The 27570-nt window shown below is 50.0% G+C and overlaps 5 protein-coding genes across 5 annotated transcripts; 3 read left to right on the top strand and 2 right to left on the bottom strand.

Moving 5' to 3' along the window:
- Positions 1-99: 99 nt before the first annotated feature.
- On the bottom strand, positions 100-2337 carry N7496_001286 (glycoside hydrolase family 95 protein; the record flags this gene model as incomplete). The annotated part of the gene is made up of 1 exon (XM_056694217.1): positions 100-2337. The coding sequence occupies one exon, from the start codon at positions 2335-2337 to the stop codon at positions 100-102; it is 2238 nt and encodes a 745-aa protein (XP_056560946.1).
- Positions 2338-3238: 901 nt separating this feature from the next.
- N7496_001287 (putative MFS sugar transporter protein) lies at positions 3239-4925 on the top strand (the record flags this gene model as incomplete). The annotated part of the gene is made up of 2 exons (XM_056694218.1): positions 3239-4219; positions 4287-4925. The coding sequence occupies 2 exons, from the start codon at positions 3239-3241 to the stop codon at positions 4923-4925; spliced, it is 1620 nt and encodes a 539-aa protein (XP_056560947.1).
- A 2508-nt stretch (positions 4926-7433) lies between these two features.
- Positions 7434-7775, top strand: N7496_001288 (uncharacterized protein; the record flags this gene model as incomplete). The annotated part of the gene is made up of 1 exon (XM_056694219.1): positions 7434-7775. One exon carries the CDS (start codon positions 7434-7436, stop codon positions 7773-7775), a length of 342 nt encoding a protein of 113 aa, XP_056560948.1.
- Positions 7776-9057: 1282 nt separating this feature from the next.
- On the bottom strand, positions 9058-16216 carry N7496_001289 (putative sensor histidine kinase/response regulator; the record flags this gene model as incomplete). Its single annotated transcript, XM_056694220.1, has 2 exons — positions 9058-13129; positions 13191-16216. The coding sequence occupies 2 exons, from the start codon at positions 16214-16216 to the stop codon at positions 9058-9060; spliced, it is 7098 nt and encodes a 2365-aa protein (XP_056560949.1).
- A 4958-nt stretch (positions 16217-21174) lies between these two features.
- pkhB (putative sensor histidine kinase/response regulator) lies at positions 21175-26968 on the top strand (the record flags this gene model as incomplete). The annotated part of the gene is made up of 3 exons (XM_056694221.1): positions 21175-26442; positions 26499-26612; positions 26675-26968. 3 exons carry the CDS (start codon positions 21175-21177, stop codon positions 26966-26968), a joined length of 5676 nt encoding a protein of 1891 aa, XP_056560950.1.
- Between the last annotated feature and the right edge of the window lie 602 nt (positions 26969-27570).

The raw sequence follows: 27570 nt of genomic DNA on the forward strand, positions 1-27570 counted from the left end.
CCATCCTAGAATATCTTTAGGGCAAAAGACGAAACTAAAATGCAAAACCCGCGCAAAACTCGATCTACCATCTATTTTCTATCTTCAAGATATATGAATCTATGCTTCAATAATAACGTGAAGACCAGGGCCTTCCACTTCTCGCACCCGAGTCTCATTGCCATTAGGCAAACAAATGGAAACCTTCCCACCCGATTCAGGCAATATAGCAGTCAGTGAGAGAATAGTCATATTATCCCAGCTGAAAGCCAATTCCACCCCTCCACGAGCCCGAACTCCCCGGATAGACCCTTTCCAATCCTTAGGACAAGCTGGAAGTAGTCGAATCAACCCCGGCTCATGAGACTGGACCAGCATTTCTATGATGCCAGCACCCCCACCAAAGTTGCCATCGATTTGGAATGGCGGGTGACTGTCCAGCAAATTGGGCAAAGTAGAATGGGACAACAGCAGATCCAAATGTCTACTACACTCCTCTGCATCGAATAGACGAGCATGTAAATTAATGAGCCAAGCCCGGCTCCAGCCTGTATGGCCACCACCATTCTCAGCGCGCCGACGAAGGACCGCTTTACAGGCTTGGGCTAGGTCGGGCTGATTTGCTGCATTTATAGCGTTGCCGGGATACAATGCCCATAAGTGTGAGGTGTGTCGATGGCCCGGTTCAACCTCGGCGTAGTCAATAGCCCATTCCTGTAGAAGCCCAGAATCGCTTATCTTCATCGGTGGTAGTCGGGCTCGTGCTTCGCGGGCAGTTGATAGGAGCGAATTTGAAACACCGAGCTGGTCTGCGCAGGACTCGAAAGCACTTATTATAGCCTGAATGATTTGAATGTCGACGGTAGAACCCTCGCACAGTACTCCTTTCTGGCCCTTTAGGTCGTAAAATGAGTTCTCGGGCGAGACTGAAGGGTTTGTGATGAGGTATCTGCCAGAGGCATCTTCAATCAAAAAGTCGACCAGGAATTCCACACATCCCTGCAAAATAGGGAACATCCTGAGAAGAAATCCATGGTCTTGAGTGAATTGGAAGTGCTCCCAGATGTGGTAGCATAGCCAGGCCCCTCCGAGAGGCCAGATCGTCGCCGGCATCCACCGGTCAACAGGATCAGTATCAGCCCAAAGATCTGTACATGAATGGGCAGCCCAGCCTCGGCATCCATACATGACTTGAGCGGTCTTCTTTCCAGATTTTGCCATCCGCTCAAGGAGGTCGAACAGCGGCATCTCGCACTCTGAAAGGTTGCACACGTTGGCTGGCCAGTAGTTCATTTGTAGATTGACATTAATGGTGAATTTGGCGCCCCATGCAGGGTGGAAAGAAGGATTCCAGATTCCTTGTAAATTTGCAGGCAGAGGCTTGTTGCCATTGCGACTGGAAGAGATCATCAAATATCGATTGTAGTTGTGATATGTTGCAATCAATTCGGGATCCCGGGAGGTCAGTAACCTCTTGTCTGTGGGAATGTTTGGTGCATCCGACCATAATTGCAAATGCATGCGGTTGTACAGTGACTGGTAGTCCTTGATGTGCCTATCCCATAGCTGTCCCGCGTTGAAGCCAAGTGCCTTTGCGAGATCTTCATATGCTCCCTGGTCGAGGTCTTCGCAACGAAAGGTTGTCTGAGTAGTAATCCGAATGAGAGATTCCGAGGCCTTGACTACCAGGTTGTCACCGATTCTGGTGATTGAGCCCTCCTGGCAGCATTGAACGTGGAGAATGCAGCAAGCGTGGTTGCTACCCCGGCCTCCCGGCGTAACATGCATCGTAATGGAATCATTGGAAGCGACAACATCATCCAGGTACTCGTTTGTCTCGAATTCCAGCTCACTCAGTCGGGTTAATCGTACCACGTACTCGGTCTCAGGCGGACCGCGAACTCGAACTGCTAGAACATCGTCGGGATAGCTTGCTATAACTTCTCTTCCATATTCGGCTCCGCGGTAATTGTACTTCACATTCACTGTGGCAGTTTCGAGATCGAGTTCGCGGTGATAATTCGTTATGTGATCGGATGTGTGGCCAAAATCCATAAAAACTGTCCCAAGGGGCTCATAGTGTCGTTGGCTGATTGGGTTGGCGAAGAATGCAACTTTTGCCAATCTTTCTGCTTCGGTATGGTTTTCTGATCGGATTGCTTCTCTCAATTGTGGAAGATAATTGAAAGCATCTCGAGGAGTCCTGTCTTGAGGGCCACCATACCATACCGAGTCCTCATTCAAAGCAAGAAGTTCCTGGTCGGTGCGGCCATACACCATCGCTCCGAGTCGCCCATTTCCCACTGGTAGCGCCTCATTCCAGTCGCTTGCAGGCTGCGTGTACCAAAGCTTGCTCATCGTATGACCCTTGTGGATTTTGAGGCTTTCTAACACAACGTTCCAGCGACATGATCTAAATCATGTAGTACATTACCCGGCACGCACATGCGTTAACTTTTTAGGCGAGTGAGACCCGCCTGACACATTGCAAGGCGCAATATAGGCGAGCTAGGGGAGTGCTCTAGGGTAATAGGAAAAATAAATCAGCACTTTATTATGCCTAAATTCAACTTGAGCCAATTGAGCGCGTCTCGGATAGATATCGGCTAAATTCTTGCCAGCCCCCCGGATCTTCCGAATCGCATATTGGCCTGGAGACTAGCGTGACGAGCAAAATATCAGCCACGATAATCAATCTACACAATACTCCGCATTTATCCCGGTCTGGCCACCCCCGAATTTGCTAGGTTCCCCGCACTTGCTTTCAAGTGGTGGAGAATCTTTCGCTTGTTGGCCACTAACAACCCAAGGACCAATCGGGCCGTTTCTGGCACCCAAAGCTTTGCGCCGCCAGCAAGACTGGAAAGGCCAATCAATACGAGCACTGAACGAAATCCACATCGGAAGAAGACCAGCGTGACTCGTGCCAGGATTCCACGGCAATTGAACGCCAGCGGATATTTGTTCTTGCTAGGTCGCGCAATAGCGAGTCGACCGAACCAGATCATTAAGCTCACGCGCTTCCTTTTCTGGCTCGGCTTATGTGCATATCCGTGGCCGAATTGGCTGGGGTGATCATGAGGCTGGGCCGTTTCAATATCTTCCTCGGTTTGGTCAGGCTACAAATGGCTGCTGGTGCAGAAATACCATGAGGTGCCCCTCCACCCCTTGATTCTCACTCAGGCCCGACAGAGAGGATATCTTCTTGGCCCACCGCCCTCAACCTACTTCTCCTTTATTTGGCTCACGCCTCGACACAATGGCGAAGACGCATACCCTAGGCATCAGCGAGGCCGAGGTGCTCAAGGAGAAGGGACAAGAGCACGTTGAAGAAGTGGTGCTGGCACGCTTGACCGACGAGGATCTATGGAAGCTATCTCAAGAATCATTGACCGTTTGGTCGTGGACTGGAGTCCGTCTGGGCCTCATTATGTTTGTGCATGGCTGCAATCAAGCCGGCTTCGGCATCGATTGGGGTGTTATCAGCGGTATCAACTCCCTTCCCGCTTGGCACGCATACTTTGGCTTCGGCACTAGCGGTGGTACATATGGTCTGATTAATGCGCTGATGAGTATCGGCACGGTCTGTGGTGCTCCGTTCATGGGTTTCGCCGATATCATCGGGCGTCGTGGAATCAACTTCGCGGGAAATGCAATCGTCATTTTCGCCGCTGTGCTTCAAGGATGTGCGCCAAATCTCAAGGCCTTCATGGCTGGTCGATTCTTCATGGGATTCGGTACTGCTCTCATGTCCAGCTCTCAATACATTGGTGAAATCTCCCCTATCCACCTCCGTGGCCGTATGGTCGGCTTCTTCGGCGCCTGCTTCCAGGTTGGCAGTCTCACAATGTTGGGGGCCATGATTGGTCTATCAAATCTCCCCGGAAACAATTGTTGGAGAATCCCTCTTATTCTCGAAGCTATTTTCCCAGCGATTGTCTGCGTGACCATCTACTTCTTGACCCCCGAGTCACCTCGTTACTATGTCATGAGAGGCAACCGGCAGAAGGCCAAGGAGATTGTGGCCAAGTATCATACGACCAGTGGAGATATCAACCAGCCTGTGGTTGAGATTGTGGTATCTCAGATGGAGGAATCCCTCGAGAACGACCGCACTGGATTCAGGGCATTCTGGGATTACCGAGTGTTCTTCACAAAGTTGGCTCGGTATCGTCTCCTAGTCTTAACATTGTACTCGTTTTTCCAACAGTGGAATGGCGGGTCAATTCTTACGTATTATGTGCGTTTCTAGCTGTTTCCCATTCTCATTCAGGTCTTTGGAAATGCTAATACAAGTTCTTCAACAGATGGCCGATGCGCTGAAGACTGTCGGAATCACAGGTACCAAGCAACAATTGGGTATCAACATCGGCACGACAGCAACCTACTTCGTTTTTACCGCCTTCGGTTCCCTCCTCGTCGATAAATTCAGGAGACGAACTCTCATCTTTGTGGGATTGATCAGCATGGTCGTCTTCCAGACGGCAACCACTATCACATCTTGGCAATACAGCCTAAATGCGACCCACACCGCTGCCGCACTTACACTGCTCTGGATATTCATGTACCAGGCGTTTTCCGCTACATTCGTTGCAACTATGCATAATCTGTATCCTGTCGAGATCCTGTCTCTGGCTCTTCGAGCGAAAGGTATGGGTCTGTACAGTTTGATCCAGGGTGGCGCCAGTGCAGTCCAAACATATGGCATCAGCGTGGGCATTGCTAAAGTTGGGTACAAAATCTGGGTGGTTTACATCGTTTACAACACCGTCCAACTCATTTTGTCATACTTCATCTTCCCGGAGACAGGTGGCTTGAGTTTGGAGGAGATTGACACTGTGTTTGAAACACCTGGGGTTGCACCTGTCAAGATGTCGCTAGATATTCAAAAGGCCAAGAAGGAGAGACTCGCGGCAACAAGGGATGAGGAGACCAGGTCTAGGTAGTGATGCTGATCTTCTTCGTGGATCATTCGTTGCACGTGGATATCAGAGTGGTCACGTGAATAGTCAAAGCATATACTTTGCTGTCATGTCTCGTCTTCTTCCTCGGTTGGCTTTCTCGTTTCTTTAAGATAGCTCAATTGATTGAATCTCCTCTATTATCTTTTAACTTTACTCTCAATTTCTGCTCTTTAGTGCCGGGCTTCACGCATGCCGTCAAATGTCCACCCATACCATTGCGCACTGCTGTGTTGCAATCTAACGATCTGCATCTACCCGGACGACGACTTCCCATAGTGCAGTTATCCGACTTATGGAGCATTTTCCCGATGGAATCTATGCTCCTTCTGCATTATCTTTGTCAACCTAATTCTAAGATCGTCCTGCTTCTTCTTCAATACCACACATCTTCGGAGGTCAAACGACCAGGTGCAATGGATGAAACAAAATTGAATCCGACGCAGCTGCATTTATCCGTCGGGAGGAGTGCATGTTCTGTGGTACGGTTTCCGCCTTCCATTGCTCCTACTAGTTAGACTGGGAGAGAGACAGGATCAACCGAGTCTCTATCACCAACAATGGTTCAATGGCCCTTCTCTCCCAGTCATTTCTTGAGTACGAATACAGATTCCTGGTATCATCACGAACCCAGCATTTTTACGTACAAAAATTATCTAGATGGGTCTTTTTTTTCTCCGAAGATCGTTGTGACTGGTCCAAATTCGAATAGAATGCTTAGAGGTCCCCTAACATGTCGGCAGACCGCGTCACACAAATCAGGTACCGAGTTAGGACATCATTCCCCCTCTTGGTTAACTCCTTCATCTTATCACGTTATGCCAGACGCTATCATCATCTTTAGAGCCAACAACTCTCGTTTTCCATATAAAAATCTTTCTGAAAATCCCCTTGAATACTATATTATATACGATTGGCAAAGCATTGAGCTCAAACGGACCACTGGCGATGCGAGGGTGCCTCAAAAAGCCCGCGCAACAAAACCATGATAAATGCTGCTTAGAAGGAAGGGCTTTGGGGGTAGGAAGGCTCTTGCCATTTTCAAATTTCCGTATATCTGTATATTCTCTCTGCTACCCCAACCCTTCTTGAAATTCTAAGGGGAAAAAGGCTCTCAAAACTCGTGTAGTCTACCTACCTCTCTTTGGGGCAACACAGCATTAGATTGCATCCGTGGCGTTGTAGAAAATCCCACACCGGAACATTAGCAAGTCTTCGGTATTGCTCCTTCCATTTCACACTTCTATGCATCCATCGAAGCTTCTTGACATGATGGTAGGTAGTAGGCCATTTTGCAACTTCTTTTATTCTATCGGTAAAAAGGAGAGGGGGCGGCACTTTGGCCTAATAACTGGAAGGCTACATCAACTCTATCCTCGATAAATTCATTGGGTCACCCTTAAGACTTTTATAATTCGAGTAGCAACATTTTTGCGGTTTTTTATCTTCCTCGTGGCAATGACGAGTCGGATTAACCTAGGGCCTTGCTGTTTCAGGTGCCATTCTATCTCTTTCGAAAGTATGATCTAGGCGGGAGTCATGCGGATGCCCCTTCTACTGTCCGAGACAAGTTGCTCAAAATTGCAGAAGACTCTTTATACTTAGTGACTTTAACCCCGCCACACACGGACCTTGATATGCGCGCACGGCCTTAATGGACTGGGACAGGATTGCTGCATCGCTCACGCCTCTACTTCTAACAGATTCTTTTTTGCGGTGCATGTCCGGTTGGGCGGAGGGTGGAGGAAAATTGTGTCACCCTCGAACTGCCAATAAACAGCCGAGAGGGGATCGTAACGGTGTCAATTGGTTCAATGATCGTCATTACGAGACAAGTTCTGGCTCTTCAATTCTCTGAAGAGGCAAACAGGACCCCACCATTCCTAACGCGCTGTAGGTGCCTCGAGTCCCGAACAAAACAAAGGGCTAGGAAGGGTCAATCTGATGAACAAACCTCATAGATTTAATGCCCTTGACCTCTGTCTAATTAATGCTCTAGGACATCTTGGTTCTGTCCATAGCCGTAATGGGTTGATTGTGTGGCCGTCTTCTCCTACCCCTTGGTATCACCCTACTGAGGGGCTTGTTGGGCACTAGAGGGCCAGCTCTTTCGAGAAGAGCAATGAAGGTTAACTTGTTACTGATTGTGATATAATAAGAGAGTATGGAGCGCCTTCTCATTCATACTCTTTACTATAACCTCCTCATTTTCTGTTTTTTTCCATTGCATCCTTGAGGTTGTTCTCCCTAGACCACGGTCTTAAATGTTTGCACCAAGAAAGTCATCGCTCGCGTGAATCAGTCTTTTCATCGCATTTTCTCGGGAGTTTATAAATACATTTTTGTGAGATTTGATAGAGCATATCGCCCGTTCTCGGTCCTATTATACTTGCCACGTCCACGAAGCCCAAATCCCCCACAACCAAGATTCGGTGCAGGGTGTCTGGAGAAAACCATTATCTTCCAATTCTTTGAATTCTCAATAAATCCACGATGCTTCCCAAGGCAGCTCAAGATAAGACATCACAAGATACCTCTGCGGTGCCGGAGGCACAAGGCCTCAAGTATGACGAATCCGAAATGGCACTCTTCCACGCCAAGCTGTCATACCACTCCACCATTGACGAGCGCATGGCTTCCAAGGATAGCAATCTGGCATCTATCTCAGAAGCCCAGGCCAAATTACTCAAAAGATGGGAGATGCTTAAACAACTTGAGAAGGAGCTCGCAGAAAAGGGAAAGAGCCTTTCCCCGACCGACAAAAGGCAATTGGCACAGTACGAGTGGCGGTATAAGCACCTGGAGAAAACCGCGACCAAGACTACTTCTGGGTAGAAGATTAAGAAAAATGCTTTCTTCTCGTTCTCTATTCACATTACATGGCCATTGTATGAGACGAAGGCATTAATGGCGTTTATTTAGATCCGGAAATTTCCGACCAAAGGTCAATGACGGGGCATTCTTCTTGTGATTCTTGTTTCATTCATGAGTTGATTTTAATACCATGTGCCTATCTCCTCTTATTCTTTCATAGTCTTGTTTCATGGCCTTGTTCTTTCACGCAATAGACTTGCCCCGACATAAGGAAATTCCAAATGAAAGCAAGGACAAACCCTTTCTAGGATGTTCTGCAAACCTACAACCCCTGGCCGATAGGGAAAACCTCGTACAGATGATCAATTAGCAGTGGCAACGGCCATAGCAAGCTTGACTCGAGAGGCATCCCGTTAAATGTTACACAAGCAGCCTAGCAATTCGGTAAATATTGTAAAATTAACAAACTGACACTCCATACTTTATCTCAGTCGTCGAGCATAAAACAAATGGGGACATCCATGGTATTCCATCAGAAACTGCCCAATTCAGCTTCCACTTCGCAATGAATCTCTAGCTGGATGCCTAGATGCTGGCCACTGAATGATACCCTCTGGAGGAATTGACTGAAATGCGCCACCCTGTACCACCCAAGGGGGATGAAGTAGTCACGATGGAGCATATCGCTATCTGCCAGCTGGCATGAAACGGTGGTCTTCTTTCCTGCAATACCGATCGAACTGCCGTTGTAGTCTAGTTGGCATTGGGCAGCAAAGCTATTGTCCCTCCTTGAATTGTAGCCGCCCAGCCCATCTTTTTTGAACTTTCTTTCCTGCCATGAGTTGAAGTCTAGTGGACCGCAATTGTGATGTTGGAGTAATTCCTAGCTGCAGGGCTCCACGGCCTCCGATGCGTTCGCGACACCTCGTGGAAGACTCCAAGTTAAATCCGGGGGCCATGTACACAGAAAGCCCATACCAAGTCATAGAAAGAAGATGATAATCCAAATATACATTCAATCCTAGAAAAAGACCGCACTTCCCATAACACAACACATGAGACAGATACAGTCAAATCATAAAGCGGCAGAAAGTCACCCAAAGATAATATCAAAAACCATCAAATACCACAAGTCAAACAGCACACTTGATGCCCACGAACTCGAAGATCGTAAACCAAACTGACCAAAAAAAACCAGTAGAAAAACAAACAAAAAAAACGAAACATGAAGGACAATTGCTAGACGCCTCATCACCTCTATCGTGGTGCAACTATGCAGGGTATCATTTGAAAGTGCGTGAAATCATTTTTGCTCCAGCGTGGGGGGTAGCGAATGCTTCTGAGCTTCATCCGATCCCGACGAGGAGAAACTGGTAGGTGTGCCCGCATCAAAGGTAATGCTGCCTCTGGAGCTCTTTTCGCGGATCGCCAAGCGAGTGCGCGGGTGTGATGGGACCGGTGCGAGGTAGTTGTCGAGCAATTCGCTCAGGATTGGGGATCGCACGGGTTTGGGAAGGTAGTTGTTCATGCCAGCTTCGAGGCACTTTTCTCGATCGCCCTCAATGGCGCTGGCAGTCATGGCGATGACGAGCACTTCGTTGACGTTAGGATCTGGATCTCGCCGCAGTTCGCGCGTGGCGTTGTAACCATCGAGAGTGGGCATCATTACATCCATTAGGACCACGTGGAACGGGTTGCCTTCTTTGGATTTTGCACGCAAAGCATCCACGGCTTGCTTTCCGTCACTATATGCCTCACATTGAAGACCAAGGCTAGTGACAAACTTGACTGCGATCTTCTGATTGATAGGATTGTCTTCAGCAATACACACTCGGATCTGGTCGCGTGGAATGTGAGAAAGATCGCGTGCTTTGGCTCGGGGAGGTTCCTTGGTAGCTGCATTGCTGAGGTCCTGAGACCACGGTGCCTTCACAGCCGTCTTCTTTGGTGCCTTGTTGAAGACCAGGTGGAATGTCACGGTCGTTCCAACTCCCAACGTTGAATCTAACCAGATGGCGCCGCCAAGAACATCCTCGATAATAGCCTTGCAAATGCTCAGACCAAGTCCACTGCCGCCGTATGATCGTTCGGTGGATGGATCGGCTTGGGAGAAAGGCCGGAAAAGTCGCGCCTTTTGCTCATCTGGAATACCAATTCCAGTATCGGACACGGAGCATTCCAAGCGTACACGGCCTTTACCTTCTCTGGCAACCTTGGCTTTGACCGTAATAGAACCTTTGGGAGTGAACTTGTAGCTGTTGCTTAACAAATTCATGAAAATCTGGTGGAGACGGACTGGATCGCCAAGAACGACTAATTCCGGGGGCACACGCTCCAGATCTTCAATTGTTTGTAGGCCTCGCTCACGATGAGTGTAACGTAGAGCGCGAATCACCTCTGAAATGGTCTCCTTCAGGTTGAGCGGGACCGTCGATATCTTCATCTTGCCGGCTTCCAACTTGGAGAAATCAAGTATGTCGTTAATCAGCGTAAGTAGTGTGTCAGCGCAGACACGAATGGATTCAACATATTCGTCCTGCTCTTTGTCGAGAGTAGTACCCTTGAGCAACTCCGAGAGACCAATCACGCCATTCATTGGAGTACGCAAGTCGTGGGAGATATTCGCCAAGAAAATGGACTTGGCTCGAGCAGCATCATCCTTCAGCTTGACGTTGTGTTTGGCTTCGGCCTCTGCCACCTTTGCTTTCTGCTCCGCATCGCGTGCTTGTGCGAGGGCCCGCTTCTGAGATTCGATCATTGAAGCATTCTTGGCACTGACCTTGCGGATTTCGCGGAAGAGCAACGCGTTTGACAAGGAAATTCCGATCTGATTGCAGAGAAGATGCAGCACCACAACATTCCGCTGAGTGAACCAATTGGGCTTTCCTTCAAGGTGAATAACTCCAAGAAGTTGATCCGCCTGAACGATGGGCAAGGCGATGACGGATCGACCCAGCGGGAAATTGGCTTGATAGCTCTCGCTAACGTTGGAAAAGCGCTCGTCTTCCAGAACATTGTGAACGAGAACCTCTTCCTTCGTGCGCATGACATAATATGTGATCTCTTGAGCCATTCGTCCCTCCAGCTCTGAGAGTGGAAGACCCTCTGGGAAAGACTTCTGGCCTCTATCAGCATCCGCTGCCGCAGCAATCGCAAATCCCTGCTCATCAAAGTCGGTAGCAATGACAGCGAAATCAGAGCCGTTGCATGAGTCCAAGATGATCTCCAGCATTTTGGTAAACAGCTTCTCAATCTGGAGCTCGGATGACATGACCTGGCTAGACTCGAGTATACTGGAAAGATCAATGATGTCGAGACCAACACTCGAAATGTCCAGGGATCTCTCGCCGGTGGTGACACCATTTTGTTCAATCCAGCGATGCCGCCTATCCTCTTCTTCGATCTGTGAAGGGATGACAATTTCTTCTTGAACAGCATCTCGGGTAATCTCGAGGAGCGAGTCAACGGTCTGGCATCCAATGTCTATGGTTCTGGCGGAAGTTGCCGTCTTGAGCAACCACTCATGTTTCTCTGCGACCATAGCAGCTTTTCCACTGGCACTTATGGCGCTCCATGCGGAAATAGCCTCTTGCATCACGGCGCGTGCAGCTCTCTTAGCTCCACGTCGGACAAGGAATTCTCCTTGCAGTTCGAGAGCAAGCGCCTCCTCCAAAGGCCATCCATGAACCTGACAGTGGTCGATCGCAGCTTCATAAGACTGGATGGCAATGCTATAGTCATTCCGTACTTCGGAAATGAGGGCTTCCAACAGCAACGCCCACATGCCATAATTAGCATCAGAGCAGCTTCGGGCAAAATCGATCTCGGCCTTGTACCGGAGAACGGTGTCCATTTTGCCGTCAAGGTAGCCCTGTGCAGGGTAGTCATTGTGCAGAGTCAGGAGTGAAAGAGACAGATAGAAGTACACTACGTACGAGACGCGTGCGGACCAGAGTCGGTTTGTTGTCTCAAGTAACTGGGTGCCCACCTGGATCGCTTTGGTGTGGTGGCCAAACAAGAACAAAGGCATCATGGCGAGACCAAAGTAGATGTCACGGGGTCTATCAACGTTGCTAGCGTTGGCCTCTAGGTAGGACATGTATTCGCTCGTCCTGTGTTCATCATCTGACAAAACATCATCCGCGGTCCGGTACTCGGTCTTGCCTTGAAGGGCGCGAGCGACTTGCCGGACTGCGAGGATACTGGCACCCCCGCGAGTGTCTTTGGCCCAGTTCGGGATTTCTTCAGGGGCGTCTAGGCAGAATGTTTCGAGTTGAGCCATGTCTTGGCCCAGATGAAGCCTGGCCATTGCCATTGAGGAAACACTAATCAGCGTCATGTACGGATCGCCAATTGTGAAAGAGGCCTCCAATGATGCTTCCAGTGCCGGCAGTGCCGATGCCATAGGAACGCGTAGGTGGCTGACGTATAGATTGTGAACTATGGACCCTCTGTTTTGGGTCCACAGTTCCGGGCAGCGCTCTAGGAGGGAGAGCGACAAGTCGCTGAGCCTGAACCCAAAGACATCGTCTTTGAACCGACTAAGTGCAATCATCGCAAGATGCGAACATCCAATAGATATCTGAGTGAAACCACCTCGTAGGATGTGGATATTCATCATTTCAATAGCCATGCGATAAAATGTCAAGGCATCATCCCAGTAGGTAACGGCCATCGCCTCGGCCATGACAGCACCTATGGTCACCAAAATGGGATCTTTGCTGATGGGTTTATGGGCAATAGCTTCCAAGTCGGCAGATTCAAGATGCTCCTTGAGTTTCAGGTAGGCAGTATCGCAATCTTCATAAGTTGTGGGCGTGCGGAGATGAACGCCAAGTTCATCAAGGCAGGTGAGTAGTGATTCCATCGACCGATGGTGGTCACCAACTTGCGCATAAATCTTGGCTCTTATGATCCAACCCCTCGACTTGCTCATGGCGTCCTTGCCATGAGCAAACACTGCTTCGATCAGATCGAGGGCTTCTTCATTCTGACCCTGGGACCAGGACATTTCGGCGGTTGCAATGAAAAGGCGCATAGTCTCGTCATAGTGGACGTCAACTTGGCGGTCATCCCAAGGATCATCTTGAAGAAGCGCGATGCAGTGGCGGAAGTACCAAAGAGCACTGGGTCGAGCACCCGATTGGGCAGCAGTTTGACCAGCCTCCCACAGAATCCGGCGGTAATCAATGCGCTGAGGGACGCGAGATTTGAGGATACGTGACGAGAGAGCCACGTGATGAGCCATCGAGTAACGACTGCGATGGTCGTGATAATATTTCATCAAAGCCTGTGAAACGATGAAGTGCATTTTCTCCACATTACGGCTCTCGCTCAAGGAAAGCGCTGCCTGCGCAAGCCGGTCATTTCCGAATCTGCAAGGAGAGTTAGCCGGAAGCCAAAAAAAAAAGTGATAATCCTCTATATAGCACTTACTTGAACTCGTCATCGGTTTTTCCTGGGTTAAGAAGGTTTGACTGAACCAAGTACTGTAGCCCAACGACAATGTCATCTTCCGATTGTCTGAGCAGGGTAACATTCTGAGGACATGTGCAATCGAATCCCTCGTCTCCATCAGCGCCAGGTTTATCGTCTTCGCAGGAAAATAAGAATTCACTGGTAAGAAGCTTTTGAACAAGCGAGAAAGAGAACGGGCTACCCAGAAGAGCGCCCCATACCAGGATAGACCGAGCACCGGCTGGGATCTCTTGGAGTCGCTTCTTGAGGAAGCCAAGTCCAAGGCCTTCGCCATACACGGGAGCCACGAATTCTGTGAAAATACGGTCAAGGTCAAAGAGCCATTTAGAGTCCTTCCAGGAATACCAAACGCAATTCTTCCTGTAGCACGTCTCGAGCATGACTCTCACGTAGAAAGGGTTTCCTTGGCTCTTCTCTTGAACAACGGCCGACAGAGGAGTCAACCTTGGATTGGGCGCTTGATGCATTGCCGCAGCCACAAACTCCATGATCTCTGCTTCGCTCAGCGGCTTAAGTTCGAGCTGCGTGATGTTCGAATTCTCGGCTTCAAAGAGCGATCTGACATTGTCTGGTGCAATCTCATCCTTGCGACTCGTGAGAATAAGCACGCAGGGCAGCTTCGCGCGGATGATGTTCAAGACTAGTTCCAAGGTCTCATCGTCTGCATATTCAAGATCATCCAAGCAAACTACCATCAATTTGAACTGGCAGAGTGTTCTCAGAATTTCGAGAAATATGTCCATCAGCCGCATATTGTTCGAGGCAGCATTTGACAAGAAGAATTCAACGGACGTTTGGCCATTGTTAATGCCAGGGATTTGGATACGTTTAGCCCGCTCACCCCTAGCACGATCAGACTTGGCAATGGTTTGAGCAATCGAGGGTTTCGGTGAACTTGAGCTGTACTTTGACCCAGGAGACATTAACTGCTCTGGAAGGTCGAGAACTTTGTGAAGAGTCGGCCACAGCGGTCGCAAGGCCATGCGGACGCTGTCATGGTAACTTGTGGTCACGTCACGCTCGGAGAAGATTTGGCGTAGGAGACTGGCGAGGATCTTGGCAAACGGTTCAAAAGGTACTCGCTTGGCTCGATCCAGGCGCGTAATGGCAATATAGCCAGACTTGCGGATTACTGGTTGTACTCGATTCAAAAGATCTGTTTTGCCAATTCCTGCAGACCCACTTATCGTAATGACTTCACATCGCCCGCTTCGACGATACTTTGCGCCAGCCTTTGATTTTGAAAGTGAACCCATGGACTCAGACTGGCTGAAAGTATGAGTAGATGGCTGGCTGTTGGTATTCGTGCCAGTGGATGCGTCTCTCTCTCGATCCGTGTTGTAGGAGGACCGGGAATGGGAGGGGCTTTTCATTCTGCTTGAAAATGCTGGGGCTGATGTCTGAGATGACATGTCCTGGCTAGTTGGCGTTTGTACCTGCTTCGAGGTTTGGAACGTCACGTCACTGTTTGCTCCAGAATCATGAGTGCTGACTTGAGACAGCTGATGACTGGTAGCATTAGAATTTGTCCTTGGGGGCAAATGGAAAGATCCAGAGTCGCTGGAGACGGATGCGAGCTCAAAGCTATCCACGCGGCCTTCCGAGATCGAAGAGTTGGAGGCGAGAGCATGCGCAGTTCCAGGGCTTTGGGTGAATGCTTTGGCAAAGGCGGATGCTTGGCGCTTATTCACTTTTTGGATCACGTTCAAGATTGTGTCATACTCTTTCTGGCGCCCAAACATTTGAGATGGTAGAGTGAAAAAGGATGACACGTCGCCTTGCGCGACTTGGAAATTATTCAAGGCTTCGCTTTCACCGTCACCCAACAATTGCGCTATCTGCATCAAGTCTCTCTTGACCGAAGAGATCGTGTGGTATCGCTCATGAACCCCCTTCTGCGTCATTTTCTGGACCACGGCGGAGAGACCATCGGGAACATCTAGTCGCTTCGCCGAGACAGGAGTCAACCTCTTGCCCAACACATTCTGAACAACTTCGACGGGGTCGGCGCCTGCAAAGGGCAACTTCCCGACCAACATTGACCAAAACAGAAGCCCGAGTGCGTAGATATCGGTGCGACTGTCCGGTTCTGTGGGCATTCTGCCGGTCTGTTCTGGGGCGATGAACTGAAGCTTGTACTTGGCGCCGAGTTCGCGAGATACAGAGGACCAGCCCTCACTGAGGACGTTGTCAAAGGATCGCGCGCCATTGCCAACATTGGCGAGTTTGACAGCCCCAGTCTCGGCGCTGAAATGGAACGCGTCTCCCCGAATCTCCCCATGTACCGTTTTTACCCCATAGTGCAGAATTTCCAAGCAGTCACAAGCACCTATCGCGAAATCCAAGAAGGCAGGTAGGGGTATTTGTTCGCTAGGAGTGACATTGTTATCGCCCTTGGCGCCGGCGACAAACGAGGCAGGACCAAAAGTGACCAGGTCTCGTAACCTGTCGTGACCAGGAGACTCGAATATCGCGACTAAAAGTGTACCCACGTCACCTGGATCGGGAGGCAGTCGTATCAAGTCAATGGGCCTTATGGTATGGTTACAATCTGGGTCGGAAGATTGCACAATGGACCTAATCATGTGAAACTCCCGCTCCAGCCTAATGACATTCGTAGAGACACGTGCGATGACGGGGACCCATATCTGTTCCTGTTCACCTCGAGAGAGCGAAAGTTCACTGCTAGTTTCGCTGACGCTAGCTCTTCGGGGTATGCGCGAGGATGGACGAAGCTCGGTTCGTGGTGAATAGCGAGTAAGGCTGGATGGCCCTGAGGAAATCGGGTTGGAGGAGGTTGCGACGGGGGTCGAGATGTCGGATTCGATCGCATGACGAAACCCATATATATGCCAGTGACTGTAGGTCGAGTGAAATGGCTCAACGGACTGATCCCAGGTATATCCGGGCAGATGGCCGAGGCGTTCGAAAAGTCGAGCGGGTGGAAGCGGCAAATCGTCGCCGATCAAATGGCTTTCCTCCATCTCCAAATTATGTGCGGATTGTCCAAGGCCGCTATGGCCTTCTACCTTTCCTCCCTCCAAGCTTTCTAAAAGAGTCGACGATGTGGGAAGAGGTCAAGGAAGGTGAGATAGCGGCGGGACGGACATGGATGGTGGACGGAAGCGGCGTGGGCGTTATCGAAAGTGGAGAGGTACCGGCCCCTAAACGGCGTCGCGGCAGTAGTTTGAGTGGTTTGACGAGGTTAAGCCAACTCGGTTGACAAGCCGTGACCCCTGCAGAGCCGATCACGAGCGAGAAAGAAAACCGTGAGATAATCGTGAGAGTATTTGCTGCGGGCAATCCGAAACGTTGTAGGGTGGGACGGCACTGGTCAAATCGGAAAATCTGTTTTTACGAAGGGGCCTGGCCGTTTCGACGGGACCTGTGGGGACTAGGAAAAGAGAAATGCGACTGGAAGATTAGATCTTCGATCCCGGCTTCATTAACTAATATTCCAGGTCAACCAGTTATTACATAAGGCTGCTGTAATCCATATGTAAGAAGCACTAGTCTATACTCATAATTCCGGTAGGCCTCTGCAATGTCAGGTCCAGTTTACTATCGATACTATGGATCAGGTGACGTCCTCGGGGAAAATATACATTGCTGGGTATGCAGAATATATATACTACAAGTGTGTCATAACTACTTGAGATGGTGGCCTAAATAGCGGGTACCTAGGTACCTAGTAGGCCAGGACCTTGAAGGAGTTCCATCCACTATTAGACGCTCATATTGTCCCTGCCTTGTACTATAATTCTGGCTCAGAGCAAGCTAGGATGGTGTATCCAAAACAGTCATTGATAAGCAGGCCAAGAAGATCAAAACGCCCACAGAGATAAGACCTTAAGGTTATTTTAGTTTAACTTCACCTTTTATTTCCTTTTTTTTTGATTTCCGAGAAAAGAAACAAAAATAGGCCGACACTCGGTCAATAAGCTCTATTAAATCCTTTATATGCACGAATCAATTCGCGCAGATCTCACAGTCAGGGCTCGGGCGCGAACGTGTTGCCAAGGCTGTCTGACTGGTCAGCCTTCCAAAGTGGAAGCATGACGTACTGTACACAGAAGGATGAAACCTCCTCTTTCTGTTCTGTCGTTTGACTCCTCAAAAATCCAGAATTTGAAATTCGCTTCTACCGTATCGACAAGATTGGCCCAATCTGCCGAATGACGGCGAGGAGCCTCAGCTGCAATCCGCGGAGATCGGATGACTTAAAAAGCCATGTTAGTGGTCATGGAAAAGGGGAACGCCTCGTCTCAAAAACGCGGCTTACCCCATAGTCAGAAGCCCGCATGATAACAAGGGAAATAACACCCTTGACCTGGACCCGACTCTAGTCCCAATGGTTGCTGAATGGACGGGAAATCGAGGCGCACTGGGGCCGGAGCGGCTTGGTGGGCGCCACCGCAAATCGATCGCTTCGTTTTCCCAGGGGATTTGCCTCGGTGCAGCCACCTCCAGACCGAGAGGCTTGCTCGAAGAAACTCGCTAACTAAAACGTGCATCTGGTACCGATCTACTTGATCACCATGGAACGGTGCCTATTCCCTCCAGGTCTAGACCATCTCGCCAGATTCCCTGTCAACCCTCTGCGACCTTGCTTCAGGCAGGACGTCGATCGTGACGAAGGGCGTTTCCAACTTGCAGACAGAGAAATACAAGGGAATTCTTTGGATATACCTGATTGGTATACCTATCACGTACCATACTAGTTACTCCCTGTAGTTTAGGTTGGTCAGCGAAGACTATACTTAACGTAATTCCCGGTCGAGTCGGTCACCCGGTCGAGCCGGTCACCCTCTCCAAAATCGCGTCCTCCTACTAACCTACCTAATTCAACCACCTACCATGCCACCAATTCGGGCTGAATCTTCGCAGAAATCTGCGAATCAAGAGGGCAAGATCCTACTGGCCCTTTCCGATTTAAAAAATGGCCGTGTTAAATCTATTCGCGCTGCGGCTATCCTATACGAAGTCCCTAGGTCAACACTTACTGACCGCGCCAGAGGAGTGGTTTGCCGCGTCGATTCTCGCGCAAATGGCCATAAATTGACCCAATTAGAAGAGGATTCGCTTACTGAATGGATACTCTCTATGGATACGCGTGGAGCAGCCCCTAGACCGGCTACTGTGGGAGAAATGGCTAATATCCTACTGGCCGCGCGCGGTAGCTACCCTTTACCTACCGTGGGTAAGAATTGGCCCTCATCGTTCATTCATCGCCGCCCAGAGCTTCAATCTCGCTTCTCGAGACGCTACGACTACCAGCGCGCATTAAACGAAGACCCGAAGACCCTCCGAGCTTGGTTCGCGACCGTACAAAGCGTTATTGACGAGAACGGTATACAATCAGAGGATATCTACAACTTTGATGAGACAGGCTTTGCAATGGGCCTTATATCTTCGCAGAAAGTAGTCACAAGGGCTGAATACTACGGTCGGAGATCTCTTCTACAACCAGGAAATCGCGAATGGGTTACTGCGATCGAAGCAATCTGCGCAGACGGCTATTCACTACCGCCATGTATAGTCTTCAAAGGCAAAGTGGCTATTGCAGGATGGTTTAACGAAAACCTACCGAAAGACTGGCGAATCGAGGTCTCAAAGAATGGCTGGACTACCGATGAGATTGGCCTACGCTGGTTACAAAAGCACTTTATCCCACACACGAATTCGCGCGTACGAGGTCGGTTTCGGCTATTAATTCTTAACGGTCATGGTAGCCACCTTACGCCCCAATTCGATCGGATCTGCAAAGAAAACGATATTATACCTCTTTGTATGCCTGCGCATTCATCGCATCTACTACAACCACTAGATGTTGGGTGTTTTGCAGTGGTTAAGCGCGCGTACGGTCGCTTCGTTAGCGATCTTGCGCGTAGAGGATATAACCATATCGACAAGCACGATTTCTTAGTGGATTACCAGCGCGCGCGGCTCGAAGCGTTCCAATCAACCAATCCCACTATCAAAAACAGCTTCGCAGCTAGTGGTCTAGTACCATTAGACCCCGAGAGAGTGCTTAACAAGCTTAATATCTCTCTACGTACTCCGTCACCACCTAGCAGCCGGCCAAACAGCAGATCTAGCGAATTCACACCCCAAACGCCTAGAACCGCCGCTCAGCTATTCAAGCAAGCTTCTATGTTAAAAGATCTACTAAAACGGCGGTCAAATAGCCCTCCGAGCCCATCAAAAGAGATCTTAGACCAGATGATCAAGGGATTCCAGCTAGCGCTACACAGCGGTGCTTTACTAGCAGAGGATAATGCGAATCTACGTATAGCGAGTGAGAAGATAATCAAAAAGCGCAATCGGTCAACTAGGAGGATACCCTGCGCAGAGGGTTTAACCATTGAGGAGGCTATACAGCTAGCTGAGCAGCTAAACCAGCCAGAGGAAGATAATGAGGTAGATTCGCATGCAGAGATTGAATTGCCTAGTCAGCCAATTATGCCAGCAAAGAGGGCACCACCTAGGTGTAGTGGGTGCAGGGAGATTGGCCATAGGATTAATGTATGTAAAAATCGCTATATCTAGTTAAATTAATCGGTGTTGGTTGAGATAATCGATTTTGAATTGCTCTTCTATGGGAAAGTGACCGGCTCGACCGGGTGACCGACTCGACCGGGAATTACGTTAGTTACCAGTCTTGTGGTAGTTAGCACTAGTCCGCGCGAGCTGATCCGCATGAACCATCACTGGAGACGGAAGCATGGATGATCATTGGACCCTAGGCTCAAGGCCTATCAAGTAATAATCGGTCAAGAGAGTCAATAATAGGTCCAGTTCCGCCTGGATAGTCACCGGAGCAAAGACAGGATTGTCATTTGGACTGGGGAGAAGGGAGAGGGGACTCGAGGCTCTTAGCTCATTTTCTCTCTCTCTCTCGTTCTAGTTGGAAGCAAACGGTGAATTTCGTACACTTAGAGGAGTGTGCTTTAGGATGGAGGACGATGTGATATTTTATGGATAGTAAAATTAGGGTAGCTATACTACAGAAGAGGACTAAACTGTAGGACGTAGTTAATCCATGGAATGCCTCGTGGGACGTTGAACGGTAACAGGCACTCCGTCATCTTAATCAGCTGATCATCTGACCCGGCCCTCACCGCACGAATTTACTGTAGGTGTTGAGTATACGAATACGTCGATAATACTCTCATCAGGATTGATATCTTCAATTTTATAGTTATAGCCATAAAAGATGAGTCTAAAGTAGTCTATCGATTAAACCTATCCCTGTTATTTCAGCAAGCGGAGCCCGTCCACAGCAGGGCGTAAAGGGTTTTTTTTTTCCTTTTTTAAATTTAAATTTCCAGGGCACGCTACGTCATAGCCTTCCCCCGGAGACGGACCATCAGCGAAAGAGAGTCCACTTTTTCCTCCCTCCTTCCATCCACTGGGCGATCCCACGCAGTTCGGTCGGCGGGTACTGACGCCAGTTTCCAGACTTTCCAGACTTTCCCAGAGTAGTCACGACCTCTTTGCTTGTTCCCTCGATCCCGACACACCCAACCAACCACCCCCCCAGAACCACACACAATCACTCCACGCCGCTTCGATTGTTGACTCCCTCTCCATTCACCACCTCCCCATCTCATCTCATCTCCTCCTGACAATACACCGCTTGAAACCTTATTGTCTCGTCTCGAAATCCCCCCCCCCCCCCCCCCCCCCCCCCCGGATTCTAAATCGACCCAACTCGCCGCCTCTTCGCACCCGGTAACCATCGACTTCCCGCCTTTTGCTTTTCGATATCGGCTGCCGCCTGCCTATTTCACTCGCCTTTCTCCCCCTCCTCCTACGCCCACGAGGCTTCCCTAGACGGATCGCTTTGGCTAAGACATGATCGCCCGACTTGACTCCTGCGCTGTCAGTATTGCCCAGGAGTATTGAATCGTTTTTTGGACGGATCGGTGGAGGCGCGAGAATGGGAGACGTGCATAGTAGGAGAAGCCCTCCATTGCCATCGCCAACGGAAACCGTGTCGCCCGTCGCCGTGCCTCAATCTCCCCACTTGCAGCCAGCCCGGTCGCTGCCGAGCTATCAAATTGCCGATCATGACCATGCGAGCAAGTTATCGATGGATAGTATCGTGGAAAGTGGGGACGGCACATTGAAAGCACCTCGCATGCGGTTTTCACGGGGAGACTCGGCGGATCAGCTACATGGCCTGACACCGATTACCGAAGACACACGACCGGAAAGTGAACGACAGGAAGAACAGGGACGGAGTTCGCAAACATTAAAGGAACTGCGCCGGCAGATGGAGGAGCTCTTGGTTTATCAGCAAATGCAGCAACACCAAGGTCATACCTCGGCCCCGAATCAAATTGCTTCTGACCATGCAAATGAAACGCCGAAGAAACGTCGACTATCTAGCGCCACCACAGAGATCCCACCAACAATTATCCAGACATCATCGGGCTCGGTCGGATCTGGAGGAACGATCAAGGCGGGCGATCACTATGGCACAATCTCTACGGACCATACGGTTTCCCAAACTCCCTCCTATCCGTTTCCAAGGGTCCAGAACCAGACTACGCAATCCGAACTTGAACAAATAGGCCGTCAGGGTCAATTTCGGTTGAAGTTGCCTTCGGAGCGGCTTCGATCATCGACACCAGGATCGCAAACTTCCGAGGACCAGCAGCCTGCTCCGAAGACCCATAACGTACAGCCTGTATTTCTTCCGCCCCAAAGCAGTCAACCCGCCGATGATTCAGAATTCCCGACCCCCAGCTTATACGACTTATCTCTCAAATTGAATGCGGATCCCGGACTGGAAGCTTGGTGGTCTAACCTGGTTGAAATTCTACAAGCTCACTATGGCGCAGAGCGCCTGTCACTGGCTGTTCCAGGTGATCTGACTGACCTTGAGAATGTCCCCTGGGGCCAGAAAGCAATCTTCAACCAGAACGTGACATCCATGCCCGAGGATGCGCAGGCATCTACGGTTCCCGGCAGCACGTTATCGGAATCGACTATGGACACTCGACCATATCATGATGAAATCTCTCACGATCAAGCTCCACCATTGGCTCCCAAGTTGAAGAATCCTATATCCACCCGCCCACCGTTAGAATATCGCCACTCGTTTGCTGGGTTTGGATTCGGCAAAAGACCGACTCAAACTTCAGAATTGGACCGCCATCAGCAGACTCCAAAGGCTTCTGTCAAGTCGGAGAAAAAGCACGCTCGTATCGCCGGAACGTCTAGCTTGGCGGAGACGACGGTGGCTTCAAGCAGCCAAAGACAACCGACTCAGCCTGAACTGAATAAGCCCCCAAATACAGCGGTCTCCCCATTGCGACAAGCCGTATTTCCGATTCCGAGGCCACTGGAGGTGGAGTCGGATCCTTTGGTCAAGAGGGCTGGGGTAGTCAAGCTATTCGGACGGACCACCCCTGTTGTGCTTACCCGTGAGTACTCCACAGACGCAACTGACAACCAAGTGGGTGGGAACACTATACCCCGGAGTCCGAACGAGACCGTTCAGATGACCCCAAATGCCGATGGTCCCGAACAACACACGACTTCTGTTCATGGGCAAAGTGCACCTCCGATCAGCCTTGGCGCAGCTGGACTGCGACAGTATGACGAATATGAGCAGGTTCCGCAGTCTCCCTGGTCGCAGTCCCCGGCTCCCTCACCGGCTCCTCGAACACACGCGGACCAAAACCCTTTCTTTACGTGTCACACGGTCGACGAAGGTGCGTTCTCGAAGAACCCGCCTCACCATGACTACTCCAACTCGCAACCCTTGGAGGCCATTGGGATCGATTATTCGAAGACGGTTGTCCACATACCTTTGATACATGGTGGCCATGTGAATCGAGGCTCTCACTCAACGTTGAGGTTTCCGGTCGCTATCATCTCCATGCTCTCTACAATTGTGCCATACCCACCGAATCTCCGCCGATCCCTTGCGCACCTTATGCCGCACCTCACAACATCCTTTTGCCTTGCACAACAATATAGTCAGCTGGAGCGACAATTGACATCCAAAGTGGATACTCCTCGGTATGGACACCTTCTTGGACTCGGTGGCACATTCTCGGACGCGAGCAGTGAATTGGAGCTGGTGGCGGGTCTTAGTGGCCATGTGAGCTACTCAGTTGGCGATGACAACTCGATGTCTGCGCAGGCTAGTATTGCTAGCCCTAGTGATCGATCGTCGAACAAATACAGTCCCACCATATCTAGTCTTGGAACGCCTGGGTTTGACCTTGGTCAGATGGGGTTGAATTCGGCAACTCAATCTCCAGCCTTGATCTCTCGTTCTGGAGATACCACGGACAGTTATTTCAATGTCCAACATACGAAGGTGGCTCGTGATAACCTTCCAAACCAGCGATCCCGTCTTTCAAAATCAAAGTCAAGTCTGGCGTCCTCAACCCCGACCTCCCCGGGCAGGCTGACAGGCAAAGCTTGTGCGGTAGAAGAGGGCAACAATGGTCAAGACCCAGCTTCAATCGTCGCATCCCCATTGCAAGATATGCGACCGCCCACAGTCTTGTCTCCAACTCAGCAGTCGTCACGGCAAGGGTCAACGAATTCCTTCTATGCCCAATTTCAACGCGAGATACCCCGTCCTTTCTCGGACACAATTGCGCAGTTGATGCTTAATTCCGTTCCTCTTCATCTCTTTCTGGCGAAGCCTCAGAGCGGCGAAGTCATCTGGACCAATACCAAGTTTGATGCTTATCGGAGGAGTAAACCGCAGGAGCAGCGATTGCGGGATCCTTGGCAGAACATCCACAGCAGTGAAAGAGATCACGTGTCTAGCGAGTGGTCCAATGCCCTACGTACGGGTTCTCAGTTCACTGAACGGGTTCGCGTACGACGGTTCAACGACGAGACTGCGTATCGCTGGTTCATATTTCGAGCGAATCCTTTGTTGTCGTCCACGGGTGAGGTTCTGTACTGGATCGGCTCCTTCCTTGATATCCACGAACAGCACATTGCTGAGTTGAAAGCGACTCAAGAGAGGGAAAAGTTTGCGACGGATGCGAAGTACCGGGCATTCTCCAATTCAATCCCACAAGTCGTTTTCGAAGCCACAGAGAACCGGGGATTGATCTTTGTCAACGAGCAGTGGAACTTGTACACAGGTCAAAGCCTCGAGGAGGCCCTGAATCTCGGCTTCGCGAAGCATGTTCATCCCAATGATCTCGAGAAATGTGGTGGGCTTGCCACGCAAACGAAGCAAGCGACCCCAGGCGATGAAGCTACATCAACGACAGATGGCGGACAGGGACGGTCGCCTTCAGAAAGCCATGGCGTTTCCTCTGCACTTGATGAACTTGTGAGACGCGGCGTCGCTTCCCTGCAAAAGGATGAGAATGGACGTGTGTTCTACTCTACTGAGATTCGCCTACGGTCTAGAGGCGGTGACTTCCGATGGCATCTCGTGCGCCTTGTCCGAGTCGAGACGGGCAGTTTCGGTAGCGAGGAAGCCTCATGGTATGGCACATGCACTGACATCAACGACCGGAAGAACCTCGAGCGGGAGCTCAATAAGGCAATGACTCAGCTCAATAATCAGATGGAGTCCAAGACAAAGTTCTTCAGCAATATGTCTCACGAAATTCGAACGCCTCTCAACGGTATCCTCGGCACCATTCCATTCATATTGGACACGCAGCTTGACACCGATCAACGACGAATGCTTGATACCATTCAAAACAGCTCCACCAACCTCCGGGAATTGGTTGACAATATTTTGGATGTTTCGCGCGTTGAAGCTGGCAAGATGTCGATGGTCAATTCCTGGTTCCACGTTCGGTCGATGATTGAGGATGTGATTGATACTGTCGCCTCGCGAGCAATCGACAAGGGCTTGGAGATCAACTACTTGATGGAGGCTGACGTCCCGTCCATGGTGATTGGCGATCGCTTCCGGATCCGTCAAGTTCTGATCAACCTAGTGGGCAACGCCGTCAAATTCACCGCACATGGTGAGGTCTACATCTGTTGCAATCTCTTCCGTGAAACTTCGGGCAAACTCAACAACACCGAAGCGTTTTTGAATTTCGACGTCGTGGATACCGGTAAAGGGTTTAGCTCACAGGATGCTGAGCGTCTCATGCAACGATTCAGTCAATTAGGCGAAAATGGCTCTCAGCAACATGCTGGTAGCGGCTTGGGCTTGTTCCTGTCGAGGCAGCTTGTCGAGATGCATGGTGGCAAGCTCACACCGAGTAGCAAAGAAGGCCAAGGGGCCCAGTTTTCCTTCAATGTCAAGGTTGATGCTCCACCGCCTCCATCGCCATCCGAACGGCCTTCGCTATTGCGTCAGGCCTCCACTGTCTCGAGACGACCGACAACTTCTAGGACAACATCATATGAGCAGAGCAGTTCATTGGCACCGAATCCAGTTCTGAATTTTGCGACTCTTTCACCCGGACTCGAGTCTCCGGAATTCGATCTTGGGCCAAAAAGCTTGTTCCCACACTCTGCGGTGTCATCTGCTTTGCCAACGCCGGACATTTCTACAGCACAGTTGCAGCCTGTTGGTGTGTCAAGTGTCCAGCCTCAAATCGATTCCAATGAAGGAACACCAAGTGCGCCCGTTCGTCTGGTTCCGCCACCTCGTCAGGGCTCTTCGTCTCCAAGTAGACTTTCGATTGGGTCGCCATCTATGTCTCCGCAGGGTCCTTTCTCCATCATCATTCTATGTCCCTTAGACAATACTCGCAAAGCCACCAAGCAGCACATTGAACAAGTCGTCCCATATGAGATCCCATTCACGATCACGGCCTTACCGGACATTGACGAATGGAAGGACATGATGCAGCCTGGTTCTAGGACTCCCTGCACCCACTTGGTTCTCAACCTGCCCGCGACAGATGACATCTTGGAGGTGATCCAGCACGTGTCTGAATGTGAGCCGGACACTGCTCCTGTTGTTGTGATTATCTCGGACTTGTATCAGAAACGCCAGATCAGCACCCGCGTCAAAGAGTTGGCTGCAACGGGAAAGCAAGTCTTCATCGTGCCGAAACCTGTCAAACCCTCCGCCTTCTCCACTATCTTTGACCCAGATAGCAAACGTGAACTGAGCAAAGACCGCAATCAGGACATGGCCCGAGAAATCAATAACAACTTCAAAACCGTGTCCAAGATGGTCAAGGAGGTGCTCGGCAATAAGGGCTACCGAATTTTACTTGTGGAGGATGACGAAACTAACCGTGGCGTGAGTCCACTTCTCCATATGTTGACAAATTTTCCGAGGTGCTAATGAATATCTAGGTCATGCTAAAATACTTGGACAAGATCAAGCTCATGTCCGAGACTGCTTCGAACGGGCAGGAGTGTACTGACATGGTACTTTCCAAAGAACCGGGATACTATTCTCTCATCATTGTAAGTCAAGTCCTTCCTTGTCCTATTATAAAGTTCATCAACTAACCCTTGGTAATTTCCAGTGCGATATCCAAATGCCTATCAAGAATGGTTACGATACGTGTCGAGAGATTCGTGCTTGGGAACAGAAGAATCATTATCCTCAGATTCCGATCATGGCTCTGTCGGCCAATGCGATGACAGATCAGATTGAGAATGCTGCCCGTGCTGGTTTCAATGACTATGTCACGAAGCCCATCAAGCATAACGAACTGGGCAAGATGATGATGGGCCTTCTGGACCCTAGCCGCCCTCTCCAGCTCCTTCGGGATCGCCTTAGCGGAGGAGTTGAACCTTCTCCCTCGATCCGTCGCTAAGACTTACCTCCTTCTTTGCACAACCACCGCCCTCCGTCGAATCATCACCACCAATCCCTTACTTTGTGCACTGGTGATACCCTTCAATTTTCCCCCTCCTCCATCTTCTCTCAGCATTTGAACAGTTTTTTCCTCTCTTCCCGATTCAGTACACGATTGAGTGATTGGGATTTTGGGTTTTTGTTTGTTATTCTTTTATGATCAACGGTGCAACTACATGGGGATACGGAACGGTAAAGGTGGCATTTGGACTTCTGGAAGACGAGGGCATACACAACACCAGCGCGAGCCCACCTTTATGCTTGCCTACGATCTTTTTTTTCTCATCGCATCCCCCCGCCTGCCGGGCCTTGAACATCCCACGCGCTATCTGCATCTGCATTGGGCATTGGATCGCCGGTGCACTTTTAAAGCATCTGTTTACGTTGGTCGAGGGACAAGGGTTATTCTTTCTTGTATTATCGATTTTTCTTTATCACCGTGCCCTTGCGGTGACCTTGTTTGACCTCGAGCGCATGGCGTCAGTGCCCGGATCTGGTTGCTGTGCTTATATTCTTTTTTCCCCTTCTCTTCTCTTTCTGAGCCTCGCTTTGTTTCCCTGC

This window comes from Penicillium cataractarum (assembly GCF_028827025.1).
Source record: "Penicillium cataractarum strain IBT 29864 chromosome Unknown utg000001l, whole genome shotgun sequence".
In the NCBI taxonomy this organism is placed as follows: domain Eukaryota; kingdom Fungi; phylum Ascomycota; class Eurotiomycetes; order Eurotiales; family Aspergillaceae; genus Penicillium; species Penicillium cataractarum.